The 22845-nt window shown below is 41.9% G+C and overlaps 1 protein-coding gene across 13 annotated transcripts in view; it reads right to left on the bottom strand.

Annotated features, from left to right (window-relative positions):
- BACH2 (BTB domain and CNC homolog 2) overlaps positions 1-22845 on the bottom strand; it is a 244345-nt gene that overhangs the window by 24960 nt on the left and 196540 nt on the right. For all 13 annotated transcript variants that reach the window (XM_061623347.1, XM_061623336.1, XM_061623337.1 and 10 more), the window contains one exon: positions 811-2358. In XM_061623347.1, coding sequence (XP_061479331.1) covers positions 811-2358 — 1548 coding nt within the window. The remainder of the gene's footprint in view (positions 1-810; positions 2359-22845) is intronic.

Genomic DNA, 22845 nt, shown 5'->3' on the forward strand with positions numbered 1-22845 from the left:
CAGGCACAGTTTAATAAACACCAAACAATGGTTGCAATCAACACAGCCATGGTTAGATTGTGGGATGCTCCTGGACTTGAACACAATCTCTGCACCTCATCCTTCTTCTGCATGGGTATTGCCCTCTCCAATTCAATTTTGGAGCTAGCAAAGGTTGCCATCACATTCTTCCCAACATGTTTGCTAACTACAGTTAGCACCATGCAGCAGTTTGCAACCAAACAGACTAGAAACTGTAGTTTCAGCTAACTACAGTTAGCAAAAATCCTGATGCAAGAGCTAACCATGGTTAAGAGATCATGAAACTTATGGTCTGCACTGAACCTTTTTATATCATGGCTCTTCATTGGCCCACACATATTTTCTGTTTTTTCCCCCTATTAGCCTGACTGCAGAGTCAACAAAAAATGGGATAAAATAGGCTATTCTCCACTAGAAGCTAAAACGATGAAACTGAGGTTATACTTTGGACACATAAAGAGAAGACATGATTCACTAGAAAAGACAATAATGCTGGGAAAAACAGAAGGGGGTAGAAAAAGAGGAAGGCCAAACAAGAGATGGATTGATTCCATAAAGGAAGCCACAGACCTGAACTTACAAGATCTGAACAGGGTGGTTCATGACAGATGCTATTGGAGGTCGCTGATTCATACGGTCGCCATAAGTCGTAATTGACTTTTAAAGCACGTAACAACAACAAAGGCTATTCTCTGCCTTTATATACAAAGACGGCCATTTAAGATAACAACAGGCTTACTGAATTGGTCACAAGAAGCGTTAACAGATTTACTTATCACAAATCCCTACCTCATGTCCTCTGTCTTGCACAGGACATGACTCACTGTCTGCTTCAGAGAACGATCCAGACTCATCGCTAGAGTTTGTTCCATAGGATGGCTCACATTTTATCTGGGGTCTGACTTGGTTGTACATTCCATCTCCCATCATGCTCGGCTCCTGATGCTCAGTGGTCAGGAATCGAGCTCCTTGGGAACAGGGGGAAGATGAAAACTCACACAGAGGGAGGCTACATGGAGAACCACCACTGCCATCCTCCGCATATGAGTAGGAGGAGCATGAGCTGGAGGTCCTTGTTCTGGTTTCTAGTGGAGGAGAGCGAGGGCAAACTTTTATTGGCACTGGGCAGCTGGTGTTAGGCCGCATCCGTCCTGGTAAGAGATCAGCTGCCTGTCCAATGTGAGAATAGGTCTGGCAAGTGGGAAGGGACTGGCTACTTCCTGCCCACAGACCTTTTGGCACAGTCTCGGTGAGATCTTTCTCCAAGCTGTTCATGCCAGAATATGAATGCACCGAAGTGTTTACTTGGTCACAAACATTTGAAGAGAATATAACACTCCTCCTGTCCACCTCCCCTTCTTGCTTACAGAGACCTTCAACAAAGCCAGGACCCCTGAGAGGCGATCCCACTGTAAAATTGGAAGCATCCTTCTGAACAGCTTGGGAGAGTCCATAATTCCCTGTGAAAGGGACATAATCAGTTTTGTGGTCACCCTGAGTTGTCCCCTTATCAAAAGGGCATGCTGGACTCCTGGCAAAGTGCTGTTGGGAAGTACTGGGGAAGCCAACTAAGTCTACGGTTTTTGTTCGGTTGAAGAAAGACCTTAGGCAGGAAGGGGAGGGAACGCTTTTAGACCTGTCAGCTCCAGTGGGACTTGGCTGCTTTCGGTCCATTTCAACATCCCCCTCTTTATCCCTGATGTCAGGCTCATCTCCAGAGAGGCAAAGCGTGATGTTTTCGTCATCATTCTCCTCACTCCTAGGCTCACTTTTAATTTGCCCTACAGCAAGCTCTGGCTTGAGGCTATTGCCAGAACTTTCTTCACTGAATGTGCTTGCAAAACCTGAGGTACTAATGTGTGATGTGTTGTAGACATTCTTGGTACAAGCCATCTGGTATTTCTTATATCTGGGGTACCGTGTTACTGCTTCTTTGTCCGAACTATCCTTGTCATCACTCAATATATCAGAGTCGGGCTGCATCCCTTCCTCTTTGTCAGCTCCCAAACTGGCAGATTCAAAGTTAAAGGGTTCTGGGTGCGTTCTCTCCCTTGGGCAAGAGATCTTGGAAGTTTCTGACTCCATTGTCTCTTCCTCTTCTCCGTCGGAGTTCTCATCTTCATGCATCCGCTGATAGGTGGTGTCCTTTTTGCACAGAAACAGGCCATCTTCATTGTTCAGCAGCTGGGTTTGAAGGAAGCTGAAGCAGGAATCCTCCAGGTTGTGCATGCGCAGGAACTCTGCACAGTGGATGACCTCTTGTATGTTTTCTCTGCTGAGTAACAGCTTAGCAGTATAGGCAAACTGTAACAATGGACCAAATCCCCTGGCAGTGACCTGCAAAAAAGGAAAGAAAACAGAGAAATTGCCAGCATTACCATCAGCACTGCTGTTGTCCCAATCCCCTCAAGTGCAGTCAGATAACTCGACAGCTCTGATGTCCATAAATACCACACTGTGGTAGTTAATTTTTCATTAAGTCAGCAGTGAAGCTACTTTCAATCATTAAAACCGCCTGCTCTGTTGCTGCTTGCATACTTCATATTACTGGATGATCTAAACATCACTTCTAACAAATGACTTAAAGAGCAATGAGGTCTCTGCTAATTGCATTTATGTTTAATAAACTCAAGGATGCAGCTAAATTTTCAATGGATACTTAATCCCACCAATTTCACAACATTTCTATAATCTAGGCTGATTTTACTCTGCAATCAGAATGAATTATGACAATTACAAAGTCCTTTATTCTGCTTCAAAGTTTTTCAGAGAAACTCAATATAAAGGTTTAGTTCAATGAGGACAAAGTCACCACTGTTGGAACCACATAAATATGAAATAGTACTAATAAAAGATTGAAATATTGGAGAAGGGCGTGGAGTTTAGCCCAAGTATGTAACAGAAGTACGAAAACAGTAAACACAGCAGAAACTCACAGAACTCTACAAGACACCATCCCTCAAGTACTAGAGTCTCTAGGTGGGTTTCGATGAGGAGTGAGAAGTAGTTATTTAAAAGTGTATGCTGTGTCATGGCTCCTGTAACAACATAGGGAAGCCAGCTACGGTCTCTAGCCACACAGCCAAATACAACACATCTGTTTTCTGATATTTCAGCACTGCTGTGAAGAGGGAGCAATACTGGCCTTAACTATTGTAGTTGGAGACTACAGAATATGGTTTTGCCATACAGCAAGATTTAAAATGAATACTGAATAGCTTCTAGTTTGAATTCAGTCTCAGACTATTCCTCCTCTGAATTCTGAGCTGTCACCAGGCATAGTTCACATGATGTCAAGCAGTTTTTTAAATCATGAAGGCAATAAGCATGTACTTTTTCAACAATGAAAAGGAATATGGAACTTGGAAGAATGTTAAATGTTGTCAAATGAAATAGGAATATTGTCCATGTAAAGTCAGTATCTCCTGGGAGAGACCAGTTAGTAATTTAAAAGTACTGTAGAGATCTACATTATCTATGTTCAGATAATGGGAAGTCTGCGGAATTTTAAAAATTTAATAGTCCTGCCCTCCATTTTCAATAATATCCCTCATTCAAAGGTCTTGCAGTCTCTCAAGTTAATTTGCATTTGCCAATGCACACAGTCTGCCACTCATCCAGAGCATTTTAAATTTTTTCATAATGTAGATTTTATATAATTTCAAAACGCAGAGTTTATAGAAGAATTAACAAAGATGATGGCTAATAAGCTTACTTTTGCTATGTTAAAATAGTGCTAGTTAACCCATTGGCTATCCAGAGCACACACATCCCACCCAGAATATTCTGTGGAAAATTTGTTAAACTCAGATATTAAAAATGCGACTTGGATAACACTTTCTGTTTGCCATGGCTAGCTGCAGTAATAATGATCTATTAAACAGCTTAAAGTAGAGCAAGTGCGTAGTACCTGTACAAGCTAGTCTGCTTTGTGATTTTAGTTCCTCCCAATTAAGATGTTTGGTTACTATCTCTTTCTGGATTTATCACAAAATAGTAACAAAAATCATGGAAGTTACCTAACCCACCCACTAGGTGGGAGAACTACAAAACAAGCAGAGTGTGGCCTAAGTACCACTAATATGTTTTAAACCAGTACTTCTTGCAATGTAGCTTAGGCAAAATAAAAGAAATTTCACTGACTCAGAACACTCCATGGTACATTTTTCTCTCCAGCTGAGTCAAGGTTTTCAGACCTCCAAAAGTGTAGCATTCCAGACATCTGCTATGCATGTCTTCCCCCAGAGGATATTGCATGCAGAACTCTATTGGTCTTGTTGACACAGTATCACAGACAGCTGCTTGTTCTTAAAAACTCATGGCAAAAAATCCAGGAGGGGGAAAAACCCAAAACAAGCGGGGAGGTAAGAGCAAGGAACCAATATGGTGTATATTTGTATCTACAAAAATCCATTATCAGTAACACAGCACTGATTTACAAGAGGCACTGGGTAGCAATGCTACATTTCGAAGTACTGCAACAGGCATACTTGCACATTTAAAAGGTGCCCTCACGGAGGAGCCTTATAAGCGTTTCAGGTCAGCACTAATGTTTCAAGTACATAAACAGCAGCTTTCATGATGTACACAAACAAGGCTTGCTGGCAAGTGTGGAAGCTGGCAGAATCTCAGTAGCCTAAAGCTGTCTAAATATTGAATTGGCCTTTATTGTGGGTCTACCATCATACTAAGATCCTCCGTGGCGCAGAGTGGTAAGTGGTGGTAACGCAGCCGAAGCTCTGCTCACGGCCGGACTTTGATTCCAAAGGAAGGAGGAAGTCAAATCTCTGGTAAAAGGGGTCGAGGTCCACTCAGCCTTCCATCCATCCGTGGTCGGTAAAATGAGTACCCGGCATATGCTGGGGGGTAAAGAAAGGCCAGGGACGGAACTGGCAATCCCACCCCATATATATGGTCTGCCTAGTAAACGTCGCAAGACGTCACCCTAAGAGTCGGAAACGACTCGCACTACAAGTGCGGAGACACCTTTACCTTTTTACCATCATACTGCCTTTGGAACTGCTTGTATTTAATTTGCTGTGACAAGAAAGCAGATATTCAGGGACTGCAAAGTGGTTATAAATATTGCACACTTTAAAGAGGATGATTTAAAAGCTGCATATATTAAATCTACACACTTGGTTCTGTATATGTTGGGAAAGGCTGTTCTCCCCTCTCCCCCCCCCCCATTTCTGAGAGAAATTTATGTAAGCAACAATGACAGCATAACCAAGAGAATAGATAATGGGATGCAACATAATTCTGCAGCATTCACTATAGAGTAAAAATACAATTTTTAAAAACTGATAATCAAGGGGTGACAACTAGTTGAGATCCTTTATACAGCAGAACAGCTTTTGAATCATACTCAAATTCCAATCTACCAGGTCAGCCCTCTCTGAAAGTATCCACTGAAAGCGGGTATGTCAGAAAGCATGTCACTAGTCTCCTTAGTTGCATTTCTCTACTGAATAGCACCTACTTTGAATGTAATGGCCTCAATTCAGAGAAGCCTGTGCGTCAATGAGTATGCATGTGTTCATGTATTATACAGCCATAAAATCCAACATCGATTTTTTGCATTCCACAATGTTAAATTAAAATACCCCCATGCCATTCTGATGCTCCCCATAAGCTCATTTTACAACAAAACCTATAGCCCTGAACTCAGAAAGGTGTGCTTAACAACACTCTCAATTTTCATGGCGATACACAAAAAAGTCAGAGAGAATTGAGAGTTCAAAGTGTAAAAAGAGAGAGGGAAAAAACAGACCCATTGGACTTTCTTCTGTCTGTGTTCCCTTAATTTGTTGAAATTAATTAAAAATCAGCCATGTTCACAGAGTACCGGTAATCCTATTACGTTGACCTTCATCTTCTGCAGTTTAAAAGTTAAAAAAAAGCCTGACCAATCTTTAATTAATTTAAGAAATTTAGCATTAGAGTCAATGATAAGCACAGGCATGATAATTAAGAACCAACTGTCAGTGTTCTAAAAGCCAGGGCTTATCCACATGGGAGCATCCTTTGTGCTAAAGACACTGTTTTTACCTACATTTTCTGTTTGCACCATCCACAGTAAGGGCTCAATGCCAGCTGCAAACATGGTGCTTTCTAGTCACACTTGAGGGGAAGCATCAATCACGCAGTTTCCTAAAGACCACACCCTCTAATTTAACATTTGCACTCCCTCTGGTTACCTGGCAACCGAGCATGCTCAGTTTGTTCTACCAGTAAGTTTCATTTTAAAAAACAACAACCTGGAAGTGCAATTGTTTGTATTTTCACTGGTACAATATAGTTAAAATACAAATCTTTGTTTGAGCAGTGTTATGCTGTTGTGCACAAGTTAGGGGGGGGAATAAAGGCACCATTTGCAGCAACATAAAAAAGCCTTGCAGAACAAGCGACAGCAGTGGAAATTTCTCTTCAGCCTACAGGAAGAGAAATGAATGAAGTGAGGAGGAGGGAGTGGGCGTAGAGAGGGCAATGATTGACACAGCCACCTAAAAGCATCAGAGCAAAGCATCTGCAAGCCCTAGAGATACGGAGTGAAGACTTTTTCTTCTTCCCTTTTCGGATTATCAGAGGATTGGGTTAGTATGGATTTACAGGGGGAAAACTGTGTGATAGCTTCTGTTTGCCAGTAACGTCATGATGGGAATTAAGAGGATATGCAAGTAGCACCAGACACACAGTAAAACTCTGTGTAGATGAGCTCCCAGACTCACAGATTCTTGGCTTGGCTAATCAGGGGGCCATACTCATGCCAAACCTTTATTTCACTTTAGGCAGTCATGGCTTCCCCAAAGAATCCTGGGAAGTTTACCTTGTAAAGGGTGCTGAGAGTTGCTAGGAGATGCCCTATTACCCTAACAGAGCTACAATCCCCTGAAGGGATTGACTGTTGAACCCCTCTGGCCACTGGAGCTCTATTGGGAATAGGACTCTCCTAACAACTCTCAGGACCCTTCACAAACTACACTTCCCAGGATTCTTTGCGGGAAACCATGACTGTCTAAAGTAAAATAAAGGCCTGGTGTTAGTATAGCCAGGGACAGCTTAAATTTGGGTAGAATTTGCTGTAGAATGAAAAGGTGAGGAAACCCCTGAAAAAGAATGATACTGCTCACAATGTTTTCCTTTTGGAAAGGAAAGGGGTTTCCCCTCTGCCCAGTGCTCACCCACCCAATCTTCTCCCCCTCCCTCCCTGCCCCTTCCCCAGGTCAGTTTCACCTATCCTAAGCATGACTGCACAGGAATAAATCCCATTGCACCAAAAAAGCATGCAAATGATCAAACCTCTCCTCCCCTCCTCCCTCCTATACTATCCTCTTGCCCTTCCCTCCCCTTCCCCCTCCCCCATCCCCTTCCAATCCCCTCCCCTCCCTCCTCCAGGTCAGTTTCACCTATCCTAAACATGATTGCACAGGAGTAAATCCCATTGAATTCAATAAGCATGCAAATGATCAAACCTGTCCTCCCCTCCTCCTCCTCCTCCCTTCTATCACCTCCCTTTTGCCCCTTTCCTCCCCCCTTTCCTTTGCCCCTCCCCTTCCACTCCCCTCTTCCTTCCCCTCCTCCTCCCCCCTCGGTCAGTTTTACCTATCCTAACCGTGATTGCATAGGGGTAAATCCCATTGAACCCAATAAGCATGCAAATGATCAGACCTGCTTTTCTTCTCCTTCCCCTCTCTTCTCCCTTCCTCTTCCTCCCCTGCCCACTCCAGCCATCCCTCCTCCCCCCACGGTCAGTTTCACTTATCCTAAGCATGATTGCATGGGAGTAAATTGCACTGAACTCAATAAGCTTGCAAATGATCAATACATTCTCAGTAAACTTGCACAGGATCCCATCTCTTACCTCCCAGATTACAAAGCAGAGAAATTCAATAGGCAAAAAACCTTGCAGTTTAAGAATGTACCTATAGCCCACAGATATTTCTATCAAACTGCTCCCCTGGTGCATTCACTATAGCTGCCCAATTTTCCTGCTGTTTAAAGTTTGATAGAAATATCTGTGGGCTATAGGTACATTCTTAAACGGCAAGGGTTTTTTGCCTATTAGTGAATATATATAAAAATGGAAGCACAAAGGATGTTTTGCACAAGAATAGAGACTTCAAATCAGTTGCAATCCAGACAAATAACCCCCTCCTTCCTTTTTAGTGGTTCAGATTAGTCTGCAACCTCTGTGAACTTGTAGACAGCATGTTGGGTTTCCACATGGGAGATCAAAGTTCAAATCCCTATTCAGTCATGAAGCTCACCAGTCAGTTGCTCGATTACTACTACCTTGCAGAACATTTGAGGATGTTAAAATGAGATAAAGGTATAGCATATTTTGCCACTAGAGATGTTGCTAAAGTTTATACCATTTAACTCAGAAAACCTCTGTAACTTGAAATGCTTACATTAAACACCAGACAAGCCTTCGGAGCGTTGACTTTTTCCCCAGCTCAGATTTTAAACCAAGCCATAGGAAAACTTCCCCACTCCCTTCCACTCACATGTAAGATACCAAAACCATTTGTCCTCTCTCAGCTGCCAGCCTGGAAACACATTTCTCTCTTCATCCCACCTGTTTGCCTGGCTGCTGCCAGAGGAAAAGGAAGTCTCTCCTTCTCCCTCTTTCCCATGAAGCACTGCCCTGGACAGGGCTGGCATCAGGCATGACTAGGCCCTTGGGCACCAGCCTGCCCCAGGCCTGAGGTGCCATAGCTTAACATCCCCCCATACAGGCAGCACGGGACTAATAAGCCTGCCCACGTGCCCTACCTACCTTTTGTGCTGTATGAAAGATGTGCGCATGCCTGCCATCAATCAAGATGGCAGTGTCGGCGTCAGCCCCTTAGGGAAGCCAATGCTGCCATCTTGGGTGATGGCAGGCATGTGCACAGAGTACACACGGCATTCATACTGATGGGAGAAGTAAGTGGGGTGTGATCATGGAACGGAAGCCCTCCCATTTAAGGAGGGGTGCTTGAGGGGCTCCTCTGAGCTGAAAGGGCCCTTAGAAAGGGCCCAATCTGGCCCTGGCCCTAGAAGCTAGTAGTCCTAGGGAATGTAGTTTTCCTCAGACCTATTGATGCCCATAGCAGCAGCCAGGAGCCAGTTTGGAACTTAACAGGTGAGAGGGAGAAGAGATCCTTTTACACACCTGATAATCTCATCTGGAGTGCAATGAGGGCCAATTTGATTAATAATGGAATAAACAGATTCCAAAATGAAAATGAGGGTGGGGGAGGTAGGGATCCACCCATCACTACTTGCCACAAGCTCTTCGAAATAAACTGGGAAAGAAACCTAAATAAAATATAAAAATATGGGAGTTTCCTTTGGTTTTGGGGTTTCAGTATTTTTGGCTTTTTTTTTTTGGCTTTTTTTGTTTCCATTGTTTCAAAATCCTTCTAAATGTCCCTGAAAGTCTTCAAAATGGTGACAAAAGAAAATAAATTTCCCTCAGAAGTAGACCAAACTCGTAACATTTCAGCAATTGTGATCATTTCCCTTAGTCCTCTGTATCTTTCTTTTCCACTTGTTTATTTCAGATAATAAAATGCTTCTGGAAAGGGACCATGATCTTTGGATACAGTGGAGTCTAGTGGGACCTAAGAGAGCAATCGTAACACCCTGATCTACACAACTGGAGAAGATTAGAATACTGTGGATGTGCCTGCAACAACAGCTTCCACCAGTGGAGGTGGGGAGCTCTATTACTATTACTATTCCACCCATGGAATGCATGGTGGGTGGAAAGCTATACGAGCGGTAGCCAGGGTAGAACCCCAAATGGGGTGTGGGACAGAACAGAGTTGGCCATGGATGCACTGGATTTAAGCCACCCATTTCTCCTGGAGCTGGCGTAGTGATGAAGAAAACATTGCCCCTCCCTCTGTCCTGGCTGTCACGGCTCAGCAGGGCTTGGGATGTGGCAGCAAATTGGCTACGTCATTTCCCTTCCCCCATTTTAGGATTGCTCTGTAAGTAATCCAATGTAGCAATGTTTATTGGGAATTGAGCAGTCAACCCCCATAATAAGCATATTATTTATTTAACTTCAATACCCACTGCTTCCTCCACAGTTTAGGAGCAAATACTTATGGAATGTCAAGACCATTAACTTTTAGATATTTTTAAAGCAAACAATATGCTGACTTCTAATAGAATACAGAGAGGACAGAAATGCAACAAATTGTAATCAGTCATCCAGTGTTCAACTTGGTAAGGCTCAGTGCAGCCTCTTAAGAAAACAGTTTAGAGGACCCTTATTCTCATTGTTCTATCACACTTGGTTAAGCCTCATTTACAATTATTCCTTATACCCATCCACTTCTTTAGCTGCTCACCTAACATACTGGGGTGCATTTGCTTTCAGAAACTTTTGTGGTGCTAGTCCTGTGACTCACTATAGTATCACCAGCAAACAAAAATATTTATTCAGTGTAAGAAGCTATCTATGACCCTGCAGAGATGTAGAGATTAGAGATCAAGAGCAGATTGTTGGATCATGCACTCATACCTTCCTACTTTTCTGTTCTGGTTAAGGATAGGATCCGTTGCCTGGTGCCAGTTCGAAAGCATTCCATTGACCTAACATGCTGGCATCAATTTGAGTTCATTCATTATCCACTAGCCACTGCTTTTATGATCTGTGTTTCTTTTTCCTGCTCTGAAAAAATATCAATATTAATATTGCTATTTTTAAAGGAAATATTTGTATTTTGAAGGAAATATCAATATTTCCTTTACCATTCTTAAATTGATATTTTAGAGGTGAACTTTTTTTAAAAGGTTGATTTTTAAAATTAGTCACAGTAAGGGGAATTTGTTTCTGATTCCTAAGGCTTGGTTAATTTTGTTGCCTGTGCTAGCCTGATTTTTTTACTTGTTTCATAAGTGGTTTGCTTTTTTCCTCAACTATATTAGTCAATTTACTTAACAGTCTCACTTTGCATTTTCCTAAAGCTACAATTTATATAATAAAGCACTCTCCAGAAATAGAAGATAAGCCTAGTGACAGTTAACCCTGTTTCTATTTTTTTCTACACAGCCTTACAAGCATCTCTGGGATTAAACATGATTTCTAATCTCATTTGCTGTAATCTTTTTTAAAAGCCAGGGTGCTAGTCTAATGTGAGTGTGTGCCCCTCCAGACTGTTCTTTTTTTTCCTTTTTGCAGGTATATTCTACAACATGTCATGTCAATAGTGCATTGGTAGTGGATTTATACTGGACCATCCATACACCATTCTGCTTTATTATTTATTTATTTGCTACATTTACACCCCACCTTTCCTTCAAGGAGGTCAAAGTAGTGTACATGGTTCTCCCCTCTCCATTTGACCCTCACAACAATCCTGTGAGGCAGGTTAGACCAAGAGGCAGTGACTGACCAAAGGTCACCCTGTGAGCTCCCTGGCTGAGTGGGGATTCGAACCCTGGTCTCCCAGGTCATAGTCCAACACCCTAATCATTATACCGTACTGGCTTTGCTAGTTGTTCTGCAATGCTTCCCCAATATAATTGCATTATTGCTGTCTGGAGGGACCCTCATGCACTACGGTGGAAAATATATGCACTATGGGGGAAAATAATAAACAGAAACATTTGTTACAGGATGTGTACTGATTGGAAATGAATCAGTATGTTCACCCTGAAACTTTTGCATGTACAAACACCACTGAAAGCGGGAACATATATAATCACCCAGATACCATCATGACCACAAATAATCATGAATTCACAGTAAAGAACATCTGGAGGGAATTTGTGTGTCTCTGTGTGTGCACATGCTAGTATAAACTCCACCATACATTTGTTTATATGAGACGGAATGAGAATTTCATGGCACACTTACGTAACTAGTACCAAATAAATTCAAATTACAAGTTAAATGGACAAACTGGTGTTTTTGTATTAATCTTTTTAAAGAAGGCACAAGTATCTGGCACACCCAAATGCAGAGTTGCTTACATGCACATTTTATGAAATGCACACTGCATATTAATTTTCCAGATGTGTTTTTAAAATGTACAGAGCACAGATATCCAGAAATAAAGAACACCACATAGGGATTACTAAGAGAAAGATTACATGAAGAAAATATTTTTACCTTTTAGGCTAGGACAAATATGCTAGTTCATACATGTACCACTTCCTAATTTAACCATTTTTCTTTATTCTAGGGCAGTGATTCTCAAATGGTGTGCCCAGGCACACTGCCCTAAGAGGTCGCTAGATGTGCCTCAAATATTATGAAAGTATATTTTAAAAATGAGAAGAAACCCCATTTGTATAGGGTAAGTAATTGTTTTCTATAGTTTATTTTTATTCATAGTTTAAAATATATTAATATATTTTTAATTTTGTACAGGTGTGCCAGAAATTTTTTGTATATTTTACAGTGCACCGCGAACCAAAAAAGTTTGAGAACCACTGTTCTAGGGCAATGATGTGTATAGTAGAAAGGGAGCATGAATGTCACCATTTCCCACGTGCATACTCATATTCAGATACATTACATTTTAGGTGCTTATCAAGCAGCGATGAAGCCCAGTTAAATAACATGATGCATACAAAAATTGACCAGTCTGTCAGCAAACTTTTTTTCTTCGTAACTGTGACAAGGCAATGAGCTGAGGAGATGAATTTGTCCAGACAGACAAACCTGAGGAATGTTTCCTAAGGGTCTGGTTTCTGCTCTCTCAATATGGTGGCTTAACTTTTTGATGCTGTTTAATGTAAAAACGTGAAAACAGGGGCACTTCTGTACTAAAAGTCTGTAAATAAAAGAGGATCACAAAATTGTGTGGTGGTTGAAAGAGGGAATGAGGTATTCATCATTACTGACATAAGGAATAAGGCAGTAAGTGATCATAACGACAATTGTTTGTCAACACAACTGCTGGAGACATTAGGTTGTATTCAGCTAAGTCCTACTCAGAGCAGACACACTGTCTGTTAACTTCAATAGGTCTACTCTGAGTACGACTAGTATTTAATATTACCCCATGTTATTTAGGTATTACATTTTTATCAGAATTTTTTTTAAAGACAGTTAAATTCTTGGACAGTGAAATATACCCACATCAGAAGAATGCACGCTTACTGTGCAAACCCCACCCCTGATCCTTCAACTTATTGTGTAGAGAGGCCATTGCTTTTACCTCTTTCTTTTACACACAAATCAGAATCCAACTTAGAGATTTATGCAAATACTTTGACAACACACTAGAAAACATACTCTGGTACATTTTGCAGTGAAATTAAGCCTTCATAGCAAGAGTTCTCCAGTCAGCATTTGCTAGTAAATATTGCTGAGTAGGCTAGAGGATGTAGATTTTGTGTGCGTTTTAGCAAAAATAACACTTAGTGAGTCTGTATCATAGCAAGCAAAAAGCCAAAAACAGTTACACCTGGACCATTACAAAATGTGCAAACATGAAAATGCCAAGAATTTTTCAATAAAATTGAATGTGCTCGAGAATATATTCAGTCAGGAGGTTAACATTTCAAAGGTGGCAACGTTTTCTTGTTACTACTAAGCAACACAAAAAAATATTAAAAAGAAAAGCACTTGATTCCACAATGGAATAAGACTACTCTAACATTCCAAATAGTGGGAACTTCAGCTGGGCTACTAAAGAAACTCACTGTCAAAAGAGGCATTACTATTCCACTTGATTAAATAACAAGGCAATTAAAATCATTAACTGGTAGGCTGCAGCCACATATAAATACCCTGCCTTCCCACAGGCCTTTATACCATTCAAAACAGAAATCATAAAATGATGTATCTATAGCTTTCATTTTTCTGTTTAACTCTAGTCTTTTGGGAGAATTTTAAATACTAATCCCTTAGTTTCCCTATCGCTCAACTCCCTTGAATTGGGCATATATTGTTTTTTTTGCTCTTATGATTCCAGTGAATCTTAAGACTGATGTGGCTTGCATTTTAATTCATTGTTTACATGCACAGTATCAACACTGTACTACCGAAAAGGGGTACATTTTTCAATGATGCCCTCAGCTTAAACAAGGGACTATATCCCTGGATAACAGATTAAACAAATGGTATTTAGACTATGTTACATACTGCTGTGTAATATAATTGCTCTGCCTTCAACATTAGTGTGTACTGAGACAGAAGCTTTAATACAGAAGTGTACTTAAATAATGAACAATGATGCCTCTTCTACAGTCATTTCTCTCTCCTCAGTAGGACATTTTTAAAAGGTATTCTACACTGACGAATAAGCACACAAAAGACACACTACAACATAGTGTGTATTTGCTTTCAGTCATATTTTGAGAGATAACAACTGAGTGCTTAGGCTTAGTCTACATTTCTGGGAAACAGGCACTCTGCCAGGGCATCATATTCATGTATTTCAGTGCATACTATCTGGCTCTGACTGGGTTAGGACTCAGTTCTTGGGGCAGAGGTTGCGAGCCCCTCCCCCAATCCTACACACACACAATGAGGCCAACAGCAGACTCCGGTGAGAAGCACAATGGAATCAGTCAGGAACCAGGGAGCATGAAAAGCAGAATCCCAATGTAGCTGGGGTCAAAGCACAAAAATCCAAGAGGTCAGCAGCACAAGGTCAGTCAAAAGGTAGGGCAGAATAGGTAACAGGGTTTGCAAGAGACTGGGAGCTAAAAAAAAATGTATTGTTCCTTCCAGACCTCAGCTGAGGGCATATATACTCTGCTCTCCCAGACCCTGTCAAGATGAGCTTCAGCACTTAAATCCTGCTTTCTAGGAGCACTTTATTTACTTTTGAGCTCCTTACTTGTGACTATTACTTTGGGCTGTTAGGCGTATGCTCCTTTGCAGGGTAACCACCTCAGCCTGGTCTTTATGGTATCTACATCCTCTAAAGCTGGGAGACAGCTGAGGTTCCTCTTCTTGACTTCAAAGGGGTTCTTTTGCCACAGGTGAATTGGGACCCACCCTGAGGGGCCTTCCTAAGCAACCCCTGCAGATAAGCCTGGTGAGGTCTCCCCTGGATGGTAAGGACTTCCTAATCAGTGTTGGAGTTGGGAAACTTCATTTACTCTCCAGGATCACCTAGCTCTAGGTCTCTGGCGGAGGAAAAGACACCCAGGGTCAGATCAGGGCCTAGCATAACATATACATGCTCCCGCTCCCCTTAAAACACAAAGTGCTTAAGCTCACAGGCCTAGAATTTGAAGTTTTCACTCCATTCATAGATGGAAAGTTCCACCTACTTTTTATGAGCAAAGGGGTATTTTCATGAACAGAAGCTGCTTCTATTCAGTGAGCAAAACATATAGGTCCAAGTCACTGACTGTGATATGGTGTAAAATCAGCCCCTGGGTAATCCTAGGTTGTGAATGAATTTTGCTCTGTCTTGACTTTTTGGAGAGGTGGAAAAGCCCCTCCTTCTCCAAGTGTCAGACTGCCTAGTGACCAATTTGTTTCTGCCTTCACATGTAGCATGTTGCTTGGATCACTACCTTGCACTGTCTGCAGGTACCATGCACATACCCTGTTCCTTGCTGTCATCTCTGTTCTCAATTATCTATACTAATTTCTTGAATGGAAAGAACCAGTAGGTGGCAGGTCCTACTTTTGACCAGTACTAGATAACTATTTTGTCCATTACAATTCTCTGCTTCTACAAGACATAGAAATAACAGCAACTGCAATATAATTCAGATTGTTACAAGCTTAGATGAATGTTATGGGAAAGACATAATCCTTTCTATATCATTGTCTGTGGGGTTTCAACTGAGAACGACAGTACTGTTTTGATAGAGAAACTGTGTATGTATGTGTGAGAGAGAAAGAGTATGGAGTGCATGTGTAAGCAAGCTCAGGTTCCATCTGTTGAAACAGGATCATGTTCACTTTGACTTTATATTCATATTACCTTATTGCCCCACTAGAATGTGCCTAAAAAAAAAAGCAGAAAAAAGGCTGCAGTTCTGGCAGCCAATATCACTACAGCTGCTCATCTTATTAAGAGCATAAATAAACTTTTAGAGACACTCGAAGAAAATCACTGCAATTAATGCTGTCTGAATAAAATAATGAACAGCAAAACCATATTTTGATGGCTCATTCATTTACTTCCATATGATGAAAAACAGCATTCTGCATGCTGAATCATCTTATATTTAGTAATTAAAAAATTAATATCATGGTTTAGTGCCTCTTAACTAAGATAAGGTCCTCATTTGGCAAATTTAGTGGCTTTATAATTTCTATTCCTTTTACTTCTAAACACAAGGAAGAGGACTGCATCATATCATATGTATCAGATCACATGGGGGACAGCATGATGAAACAGGCAAGCTATGCTCAGTAGAGAATAACTGAAAGCCCAGTTGGGGGAAACATACACAACAGTAGTTTGGATGGATCTACAAACTTAAAGAGGAGAAACGGTGGGAGAGGGAAGGAGAATGTCCAACAATTTGGCACTATCCAAATTTTAGCATAGAAGAGAACAAAACATTTGCCTTCCTGGGAACTCCTTCCTCCTCCTCCAATTGAAACCTTGGTGGCTATTATCCCCCACCTGCCCTTCTACGTCTTTGGCAGATGGCTGGCTCCTGTTACTTAAGTGATAGTAAGTCTCCCTTTCTCCTGGACAGCTTTGGGAAAAACAGATTTTTGTTTTTATGAGCATTATTTGTCATCTTGGTACTGATGTCAAAGTGAAGTGTTATTTCCCCCCTCCTTTCTGCCATATATAGAAGAGAAGGAAGCAGGAGTGGAGGACCAGAAAATAGAAACATGTTACAAAAAACAGCCGTTCTAGGGGGTGTGGCTTGCCGTTGAGCAAGATGGCTGTGTAGTCTTTCCTCTCCCGATCCTGTACAGGATAATTAAGCTCATTATTCTGGATGAGGCACTCTTCTTTTAAAGTGCTGACACAGAGTCAGGGATGCAATTGGCTTTGGGCAAGAGGCAGCAAGGCGCTCTGAAACCCAGCATTTTAGAACTAGAGGAAGACTCAGCAGGGTCTGGTGGCGAAAGCTCAGAAATGGTGTGTGGTAAGCCCAAGGCACAAAATTGACCAGAACCCTGTCACAGGATACTGATATAACTCACTTTTAGATGCTTAGCAAAGACTTAGCAACTGATATGCAGACATCTTTAGGCTCAATTGATCGCAAATTAACTCTTCAGGAACAGTTCTCAGATGTAGCTAAAACTGCCAGTGAGGCACTGGATTTGACCGTGCATAATGACTCACAGATTGCAAAGTTAAAATGGGCCACCAGAGATCTGCAGTTGCACCTGGAAGACCAGGAAAATAAAATTCGCAAACAGCATACACGCCTTAGAGGGGTCCTGGGAGGAGAGGAAAGGGCCAATCCTAGAGATTTTATAATGCAATCGTTTGGGGATCTACAGATAGCATCCAATCTTGCTCCGCACAATATAGAGCAGATTTTTAGGCCTCAGGGCCTAAAGCCCAAAATGGCGGCAAGGGCAGATATCTGATTATTTGTTTTGACAAACTGTATATCAAGGAGGAAATTTAGATCACTGCGCTATGGGGAAGCCAAGATACAAGAATACCAAGATTTACGTGCGGAGACACTAACAAGAAAGAGTAATTTTAAACCCATTACAGAAGTACTATGGCAAGAAGGCATTATGTATCACTGGGGATTCCCATTCAACTGGTGGTATGGCATAAAGACAAGTCCTTGACAGCGGCTTCCTTAGTGGAAGCAAAAAAATCTTTTGAAAGCACTGCAAATTAATATTCCTGACAACTCCATGTCCCAAGAACCAGAAGAGGCAGGTGGTGCGGGGAGCTCTGCTTTGGCAGCCCCTCAGAGAAAAGAAAAGTTCAAGGAACATCACACTCAAGATGGCGGCTATCTAAAAGGTGGAAAGCAGCTTATGCTACGTGCAACATCTGTCAGTGATTCTGATTCGGCCTTCACTGATATAGACTCTCACTGTCTTTAGTTATGCTGATTCTATTCTATTGCTCAACTCTATGCTATTTTATCAATTTTGTCCATTTAAAGTTCTAACTCAGATGACTGCCATACTCCTGTTGTGGGATCGGTGGCAGGAGTGTCATGACATCTCACCCTGCACAGCCAGCTCCTACAGTTCCCAAAGCAAGCTTGCCCTGGACATAGTTTTACAAGGATCGTTTCCTGCTTGCAAACATGAGAAGCTTTAGTTTCATTGTTGGGAATTTATACCCCTATTTTTAGGTAGATTTCTTCAGTCTGATAGTATGCTTCTATGTCATTTTGGACACAGTTGGGTGACTCCCCAGTTACACGAACCACTGATGACACGTGATCTCAAAATATTAACAATGAATGTTAAAAGCTTGGACAGTATGATGAAGCAGCCCAGAATAGCAGCACTGTTCAAAAGTGAAGATTCGGATATCATATTTTTGCAGGAGACAAAAAAATATTTTTGCAGGAGATGGACCAGAGGCCTGCTAAACAAATTATCATCCGGAAACATTGGCTAGGAGAACAGTTTTATTTATTGTATTGTATACCGCCCCATAGCCGAAGCTCTCTGGGAGGTTTACAACAGTTTTACTCTTTTGGGACCTCAAAAGCAAGAGGGGTCTCTATCAAGTTTGCTCAAAAATGCCCTATTGCAATTGAAGACTCCTTAAATGACTCTAAGGGCTGTTATGTTTTGTGAAAGGCAAGCTGGAAGATGCATACGTGTCACTAGGTTCTATCTATGCCCGCAAAGTGGAGCAAGAGTCATTTTTTAAAGAAGTGTTGGGAGCACTAGAGGGATTTAAACAAGGATATGTCATTCTAGGTGGAGATTTAAACAGTGTCACGAATGAAAAGCAGTCCCTCAGCACATCGATCCCAGGAGTCTACACAGCTGTCTTATTTGCTCTCAGAGTTTAATCTAGTAGATGCTTGACATGGCAGACACCCACATACCACACATGTTCTTCTCGGCAAGACATTCATCGTACTCAAGGATTGATCACCTACTACTCTCGTCTGATGTTTGAGATTGCACAACTGATGTTCAAATAGGGTTGATTACCGTGTCAGACCATGCACCTGTTATGGCTACTATACGACTTGCAACAGAGGCTCATGGCTCTTTCACATGACGACTTCCCCCCAGCTTGCTACTGAGGAAGGATATAAAAGACTGGCTACAGGAAAATATAACCTATTACTTTGGAGAAAATGCATCACCAGAGTTGGATCCAGTGATAATTTGGGATGCTTTCAAATCAGTCATCAGGGGGCAATGTATAATGGAGGCAGCAATGCTCAAGCGTACCAAGTTGGAGTTTAAGTGTAAGCTACTGGCTGAAAATCAAGATGTGGAGAGATCTCATAAAAATATAGGGGCCTGCGCATACTCTGCAAGTTGGTGAGAAAATGAACAGAACTAGCAGAGCTTGACATAGACTATATCAGTACCACAATGGTGCACACTAGTCGGTTATTATGAGTTTGGGGATAAAAACTCTAGGTTGCTAGCCAGACATCTGAAAAAGAAAAAAGAACACAACAGAGGGGCACATGTGGTTGATACACCAGGCTCCTCATGCTATACCTCTAAGGCAATTCTCAAAGCATTCACTGAGTATTATACACACCTATATGACTCAGATGACACCGGTTCAATCAATGTAATGGACTATCTGTGTCATACTGCTCTTAAAAAGTTAAGTGAAGATCACATCGAGCAGTTAGATAGGCACATCACTAAGGAAGATGTGCTAGGGGTCATTAAGAAGCTGAAAAATGGTAAAGCACCAGGGATGGATGGCTTCAGAGGGGAATTTTACAAAGCCTTTTGTGAGTCTCTGGCCCCCATTCTGACTTCCCTTTTTAATGGTATTATGGAAGGCGTTGCCATGTCACCCTCATGGAGGACCTCCGGATTGGTAGTTCTAGGTAAGCCAGGAAGGGATCCTAATAAATTTGATTCATACCACTCTATCACACTTATTAATCAGGATGCTAAAATCCTCTCTTTGATACTGGCGAAGCGGTTGGGAAAAGTGATAGGGCAGTATGTAGCAAAAGACCAAGAGGGTTTTATACCCAGGTGGCAGATAGCGGACTCAATTCATAGAACTCTGAATGTGATGCATCACAGCAAGGCTGGTGGGGAGCCTATAGCGCTGGTCTCTCTAGATATCTATAAGGCGTTTGATAGGATTCAATGGCCTTTTGTACTTGGGGTCCTCCACTATTGTTGTTTTAGGGATAGGTTTATGAATGTGATAAAATGTATTTACTCCAGTGCTGAAGCTGTGGTTCAGATTAATGGAGTGGACTCATTTCCTTTCCCTGTAAGAAGAGGCACATGCCAGGGTTGTCCTCTTTCACCCCTTTTATTAGCCATGGAAAACTTGGCTGAAAGAATTCATCAGAACATTTCTGTCCAGGGGATGGAGGTAGGAGATGAGTCACACACAATTAATTTATTTGCTCAAAATAATACTAAAAGATTTTTTTGTGATTTCAGGTCTAGAAATGAACTACGGTAAGTGTGCTTTACTGTGTCTATCAACCCAGCTTCAGGCACAGCAGAAATTGGCCTCTGACAATGACTTACATCTACAGCCCAGTAGTATCACCTACCTGGGAGTGGGGCTTCTGAAGGATCTTCTACAGCTAAAGAAGCGCAATCTTAAACCCTTGCAAGGCAGATTTGAGAAAGTGGTCTAAACTCAATCTCTCATGACTAGGCAGGATAGCAGCCATTAAGATGACAGTCTTACTCAAGTTTTTGTTTTTATTTCAAACACTCCCTGTGGTAATCTTCCCCAAAGAATTGCATTCATGGCAAAAATTGTTAAATTGTTTTATTAATGACAAAAAAGGGCCCAGGTAAACAAATCCACCTTGCACAGGCCTCTGATAGAGGGAGGTTTGGGGGTTCCATCGCTACAATTGTATTTTGATGCATGCCTGTTAAAACAACTGATACAGGTAAGTGCCCTCTCACTTGAGGCTCAAGTAGCCTCGGTGGTTAGGAATGCATTTTACCAACTTCGGTTGGTAGCCCAGCTACGTCCCTATTTGAGTAAAGAGGACCTTACATCAGTGGTACATGCTCTGGTAACCTCACGTTTGGATTACTGTAATGCGCTTTACGTAGGGCTACCTTTGAAGACAGTTCGGAAGCTACAACTAGTGCAAAATGCGGCGGCCAGATTGCTGACAAGGACCAAGCGGTCCGAGCATATAACACCTGTTCTGGCCAGCTTGCACTGGTTGCCAATATGTTTCCGGGCTAGATTCAAAGTGTTGGTATTAACCTATAAAGCCTTATACGGTGCGGGACCACGATACCTTGCGGAACGCCTCTTCCGATATGAACCGCCCCGTGCACTACGTTCTGCTACGAAGGCCCTCCTCCGGGTTCCAACTCACAGGGAGGCCCGGAGGGTGATGACAAGATCTAGGGCCTTCTCAGTGGTGGCCCCCGAACTATGGAACAGTCTCCCTGAGGAAGTACGCCTGGCGCCGACTCTGCTTTCCTTCCGGCGCCAGGTCAAAACCTTCCTATTCTCTGAAGCATTTTAAGTTACATTGATCTAATTTTAATAATGTTTATTGTATTGTTGATTGTATTTTAATATTATTTTGTTATTCATTGTATTTTTATACTATTTTATGTTCACCGCCCAGAGAGCTATCGCTAGTCGGGCGGTATATAAATTTAATAAATAATAATAATAATAATAATAATAACTATGAGGTAGCTTGGGTACGACAGGAGGTACCTCAAACACAAGTGTCCGGTAGGGCTCTCTCATTCTTAAAAATCACCCGGGCCAATTTACAAGCCATGGTAAATCCATATTATAGGGTCACATTAGTGGCCTGGGAACGATGGGTGAAACTGCTGGCTCCAGGAGAATCTTTCCTTTATTCTCTTTCTAGATCATCCACCCTTTAAGGACTCAACTAAGTATAACCAATTCAGGGCGTGGGAAAGCAAAGGTCTTTATTGGGTACTGGACTTGTTCAATAATGGGACCCCATTGACTGTAGAGCAACTGCGCATAAAACTTGGTAAAGTTCTGCTGTCTTGGGCACAACTAATACAAATTTAAGCATTTTGTAGACACATTATGACGGTCCAGGGATCGCCAAGGCAATTAACATTTTATGAAAGTATATGTGTTAACATTGGGGCAATTTAAAAGGCATGATATCAATTATATATAAAGGACTAGCTTCAGGAATATATGGGGCCACGGCAACCCTAAAGGAGTTATGGAAGGCTGACTTGAACAGGCAAATCGATGGTGCACAATGGGACGGGCTATGGAAAAGACACCCGCTCCACACAGTATCAGCTCAAGTCAGGGAGTCTCTAATGAAAGTGATCCTCCAATGGCATATTACTCCAGTAAAATTAGGATCAATCCACGACTTTCACCTAACTGCTGGAGGACAGGGGAATGTACAACCACATGTGTTGGATATGTCAGGTAATGATAGCATTTTGGGGTAGGGTCTTTCAAGAAGCTTGTGCCATGCTTATCCAAATAATTCCACCTGACCCTGGACTTGCGCTATTATCAATCATCTCTGCCCAATTTCAAGGGATTATACATAAAGAACTGCTTTACTTCCTCATGGCAGTGGCCAAAATGGTAATAGCACTCCACTGGTGCTCTCAAGTACCACCCACAATAGAGGACTAGTGGAAAAGAGTGTGGCACGTCACACTAATGGAGCGATTAACGGAGCAATATAGATTGGCTAGAGGGATTTCAGTGAAGACCACCTTTGGGGGGTGGGTGGCTGCGTCTGACTTTTGCTACATGTGGACAATGTGCTAATAGACTC

Source organism: Rhineura floridana, chromosome 4 (genome assembly GCF_030035675.1).
Source record: "Rhineura floridana isolate rRhiFlo1 chromosome 4, rRhiFlo1.hap2, whole genome shotgun sequence".
NCBI lineage: Eukaryota > Metazoa > Chordata > Lepidosauria > Squamata > Rhineuridae > Rhineura > Rhineura floridana.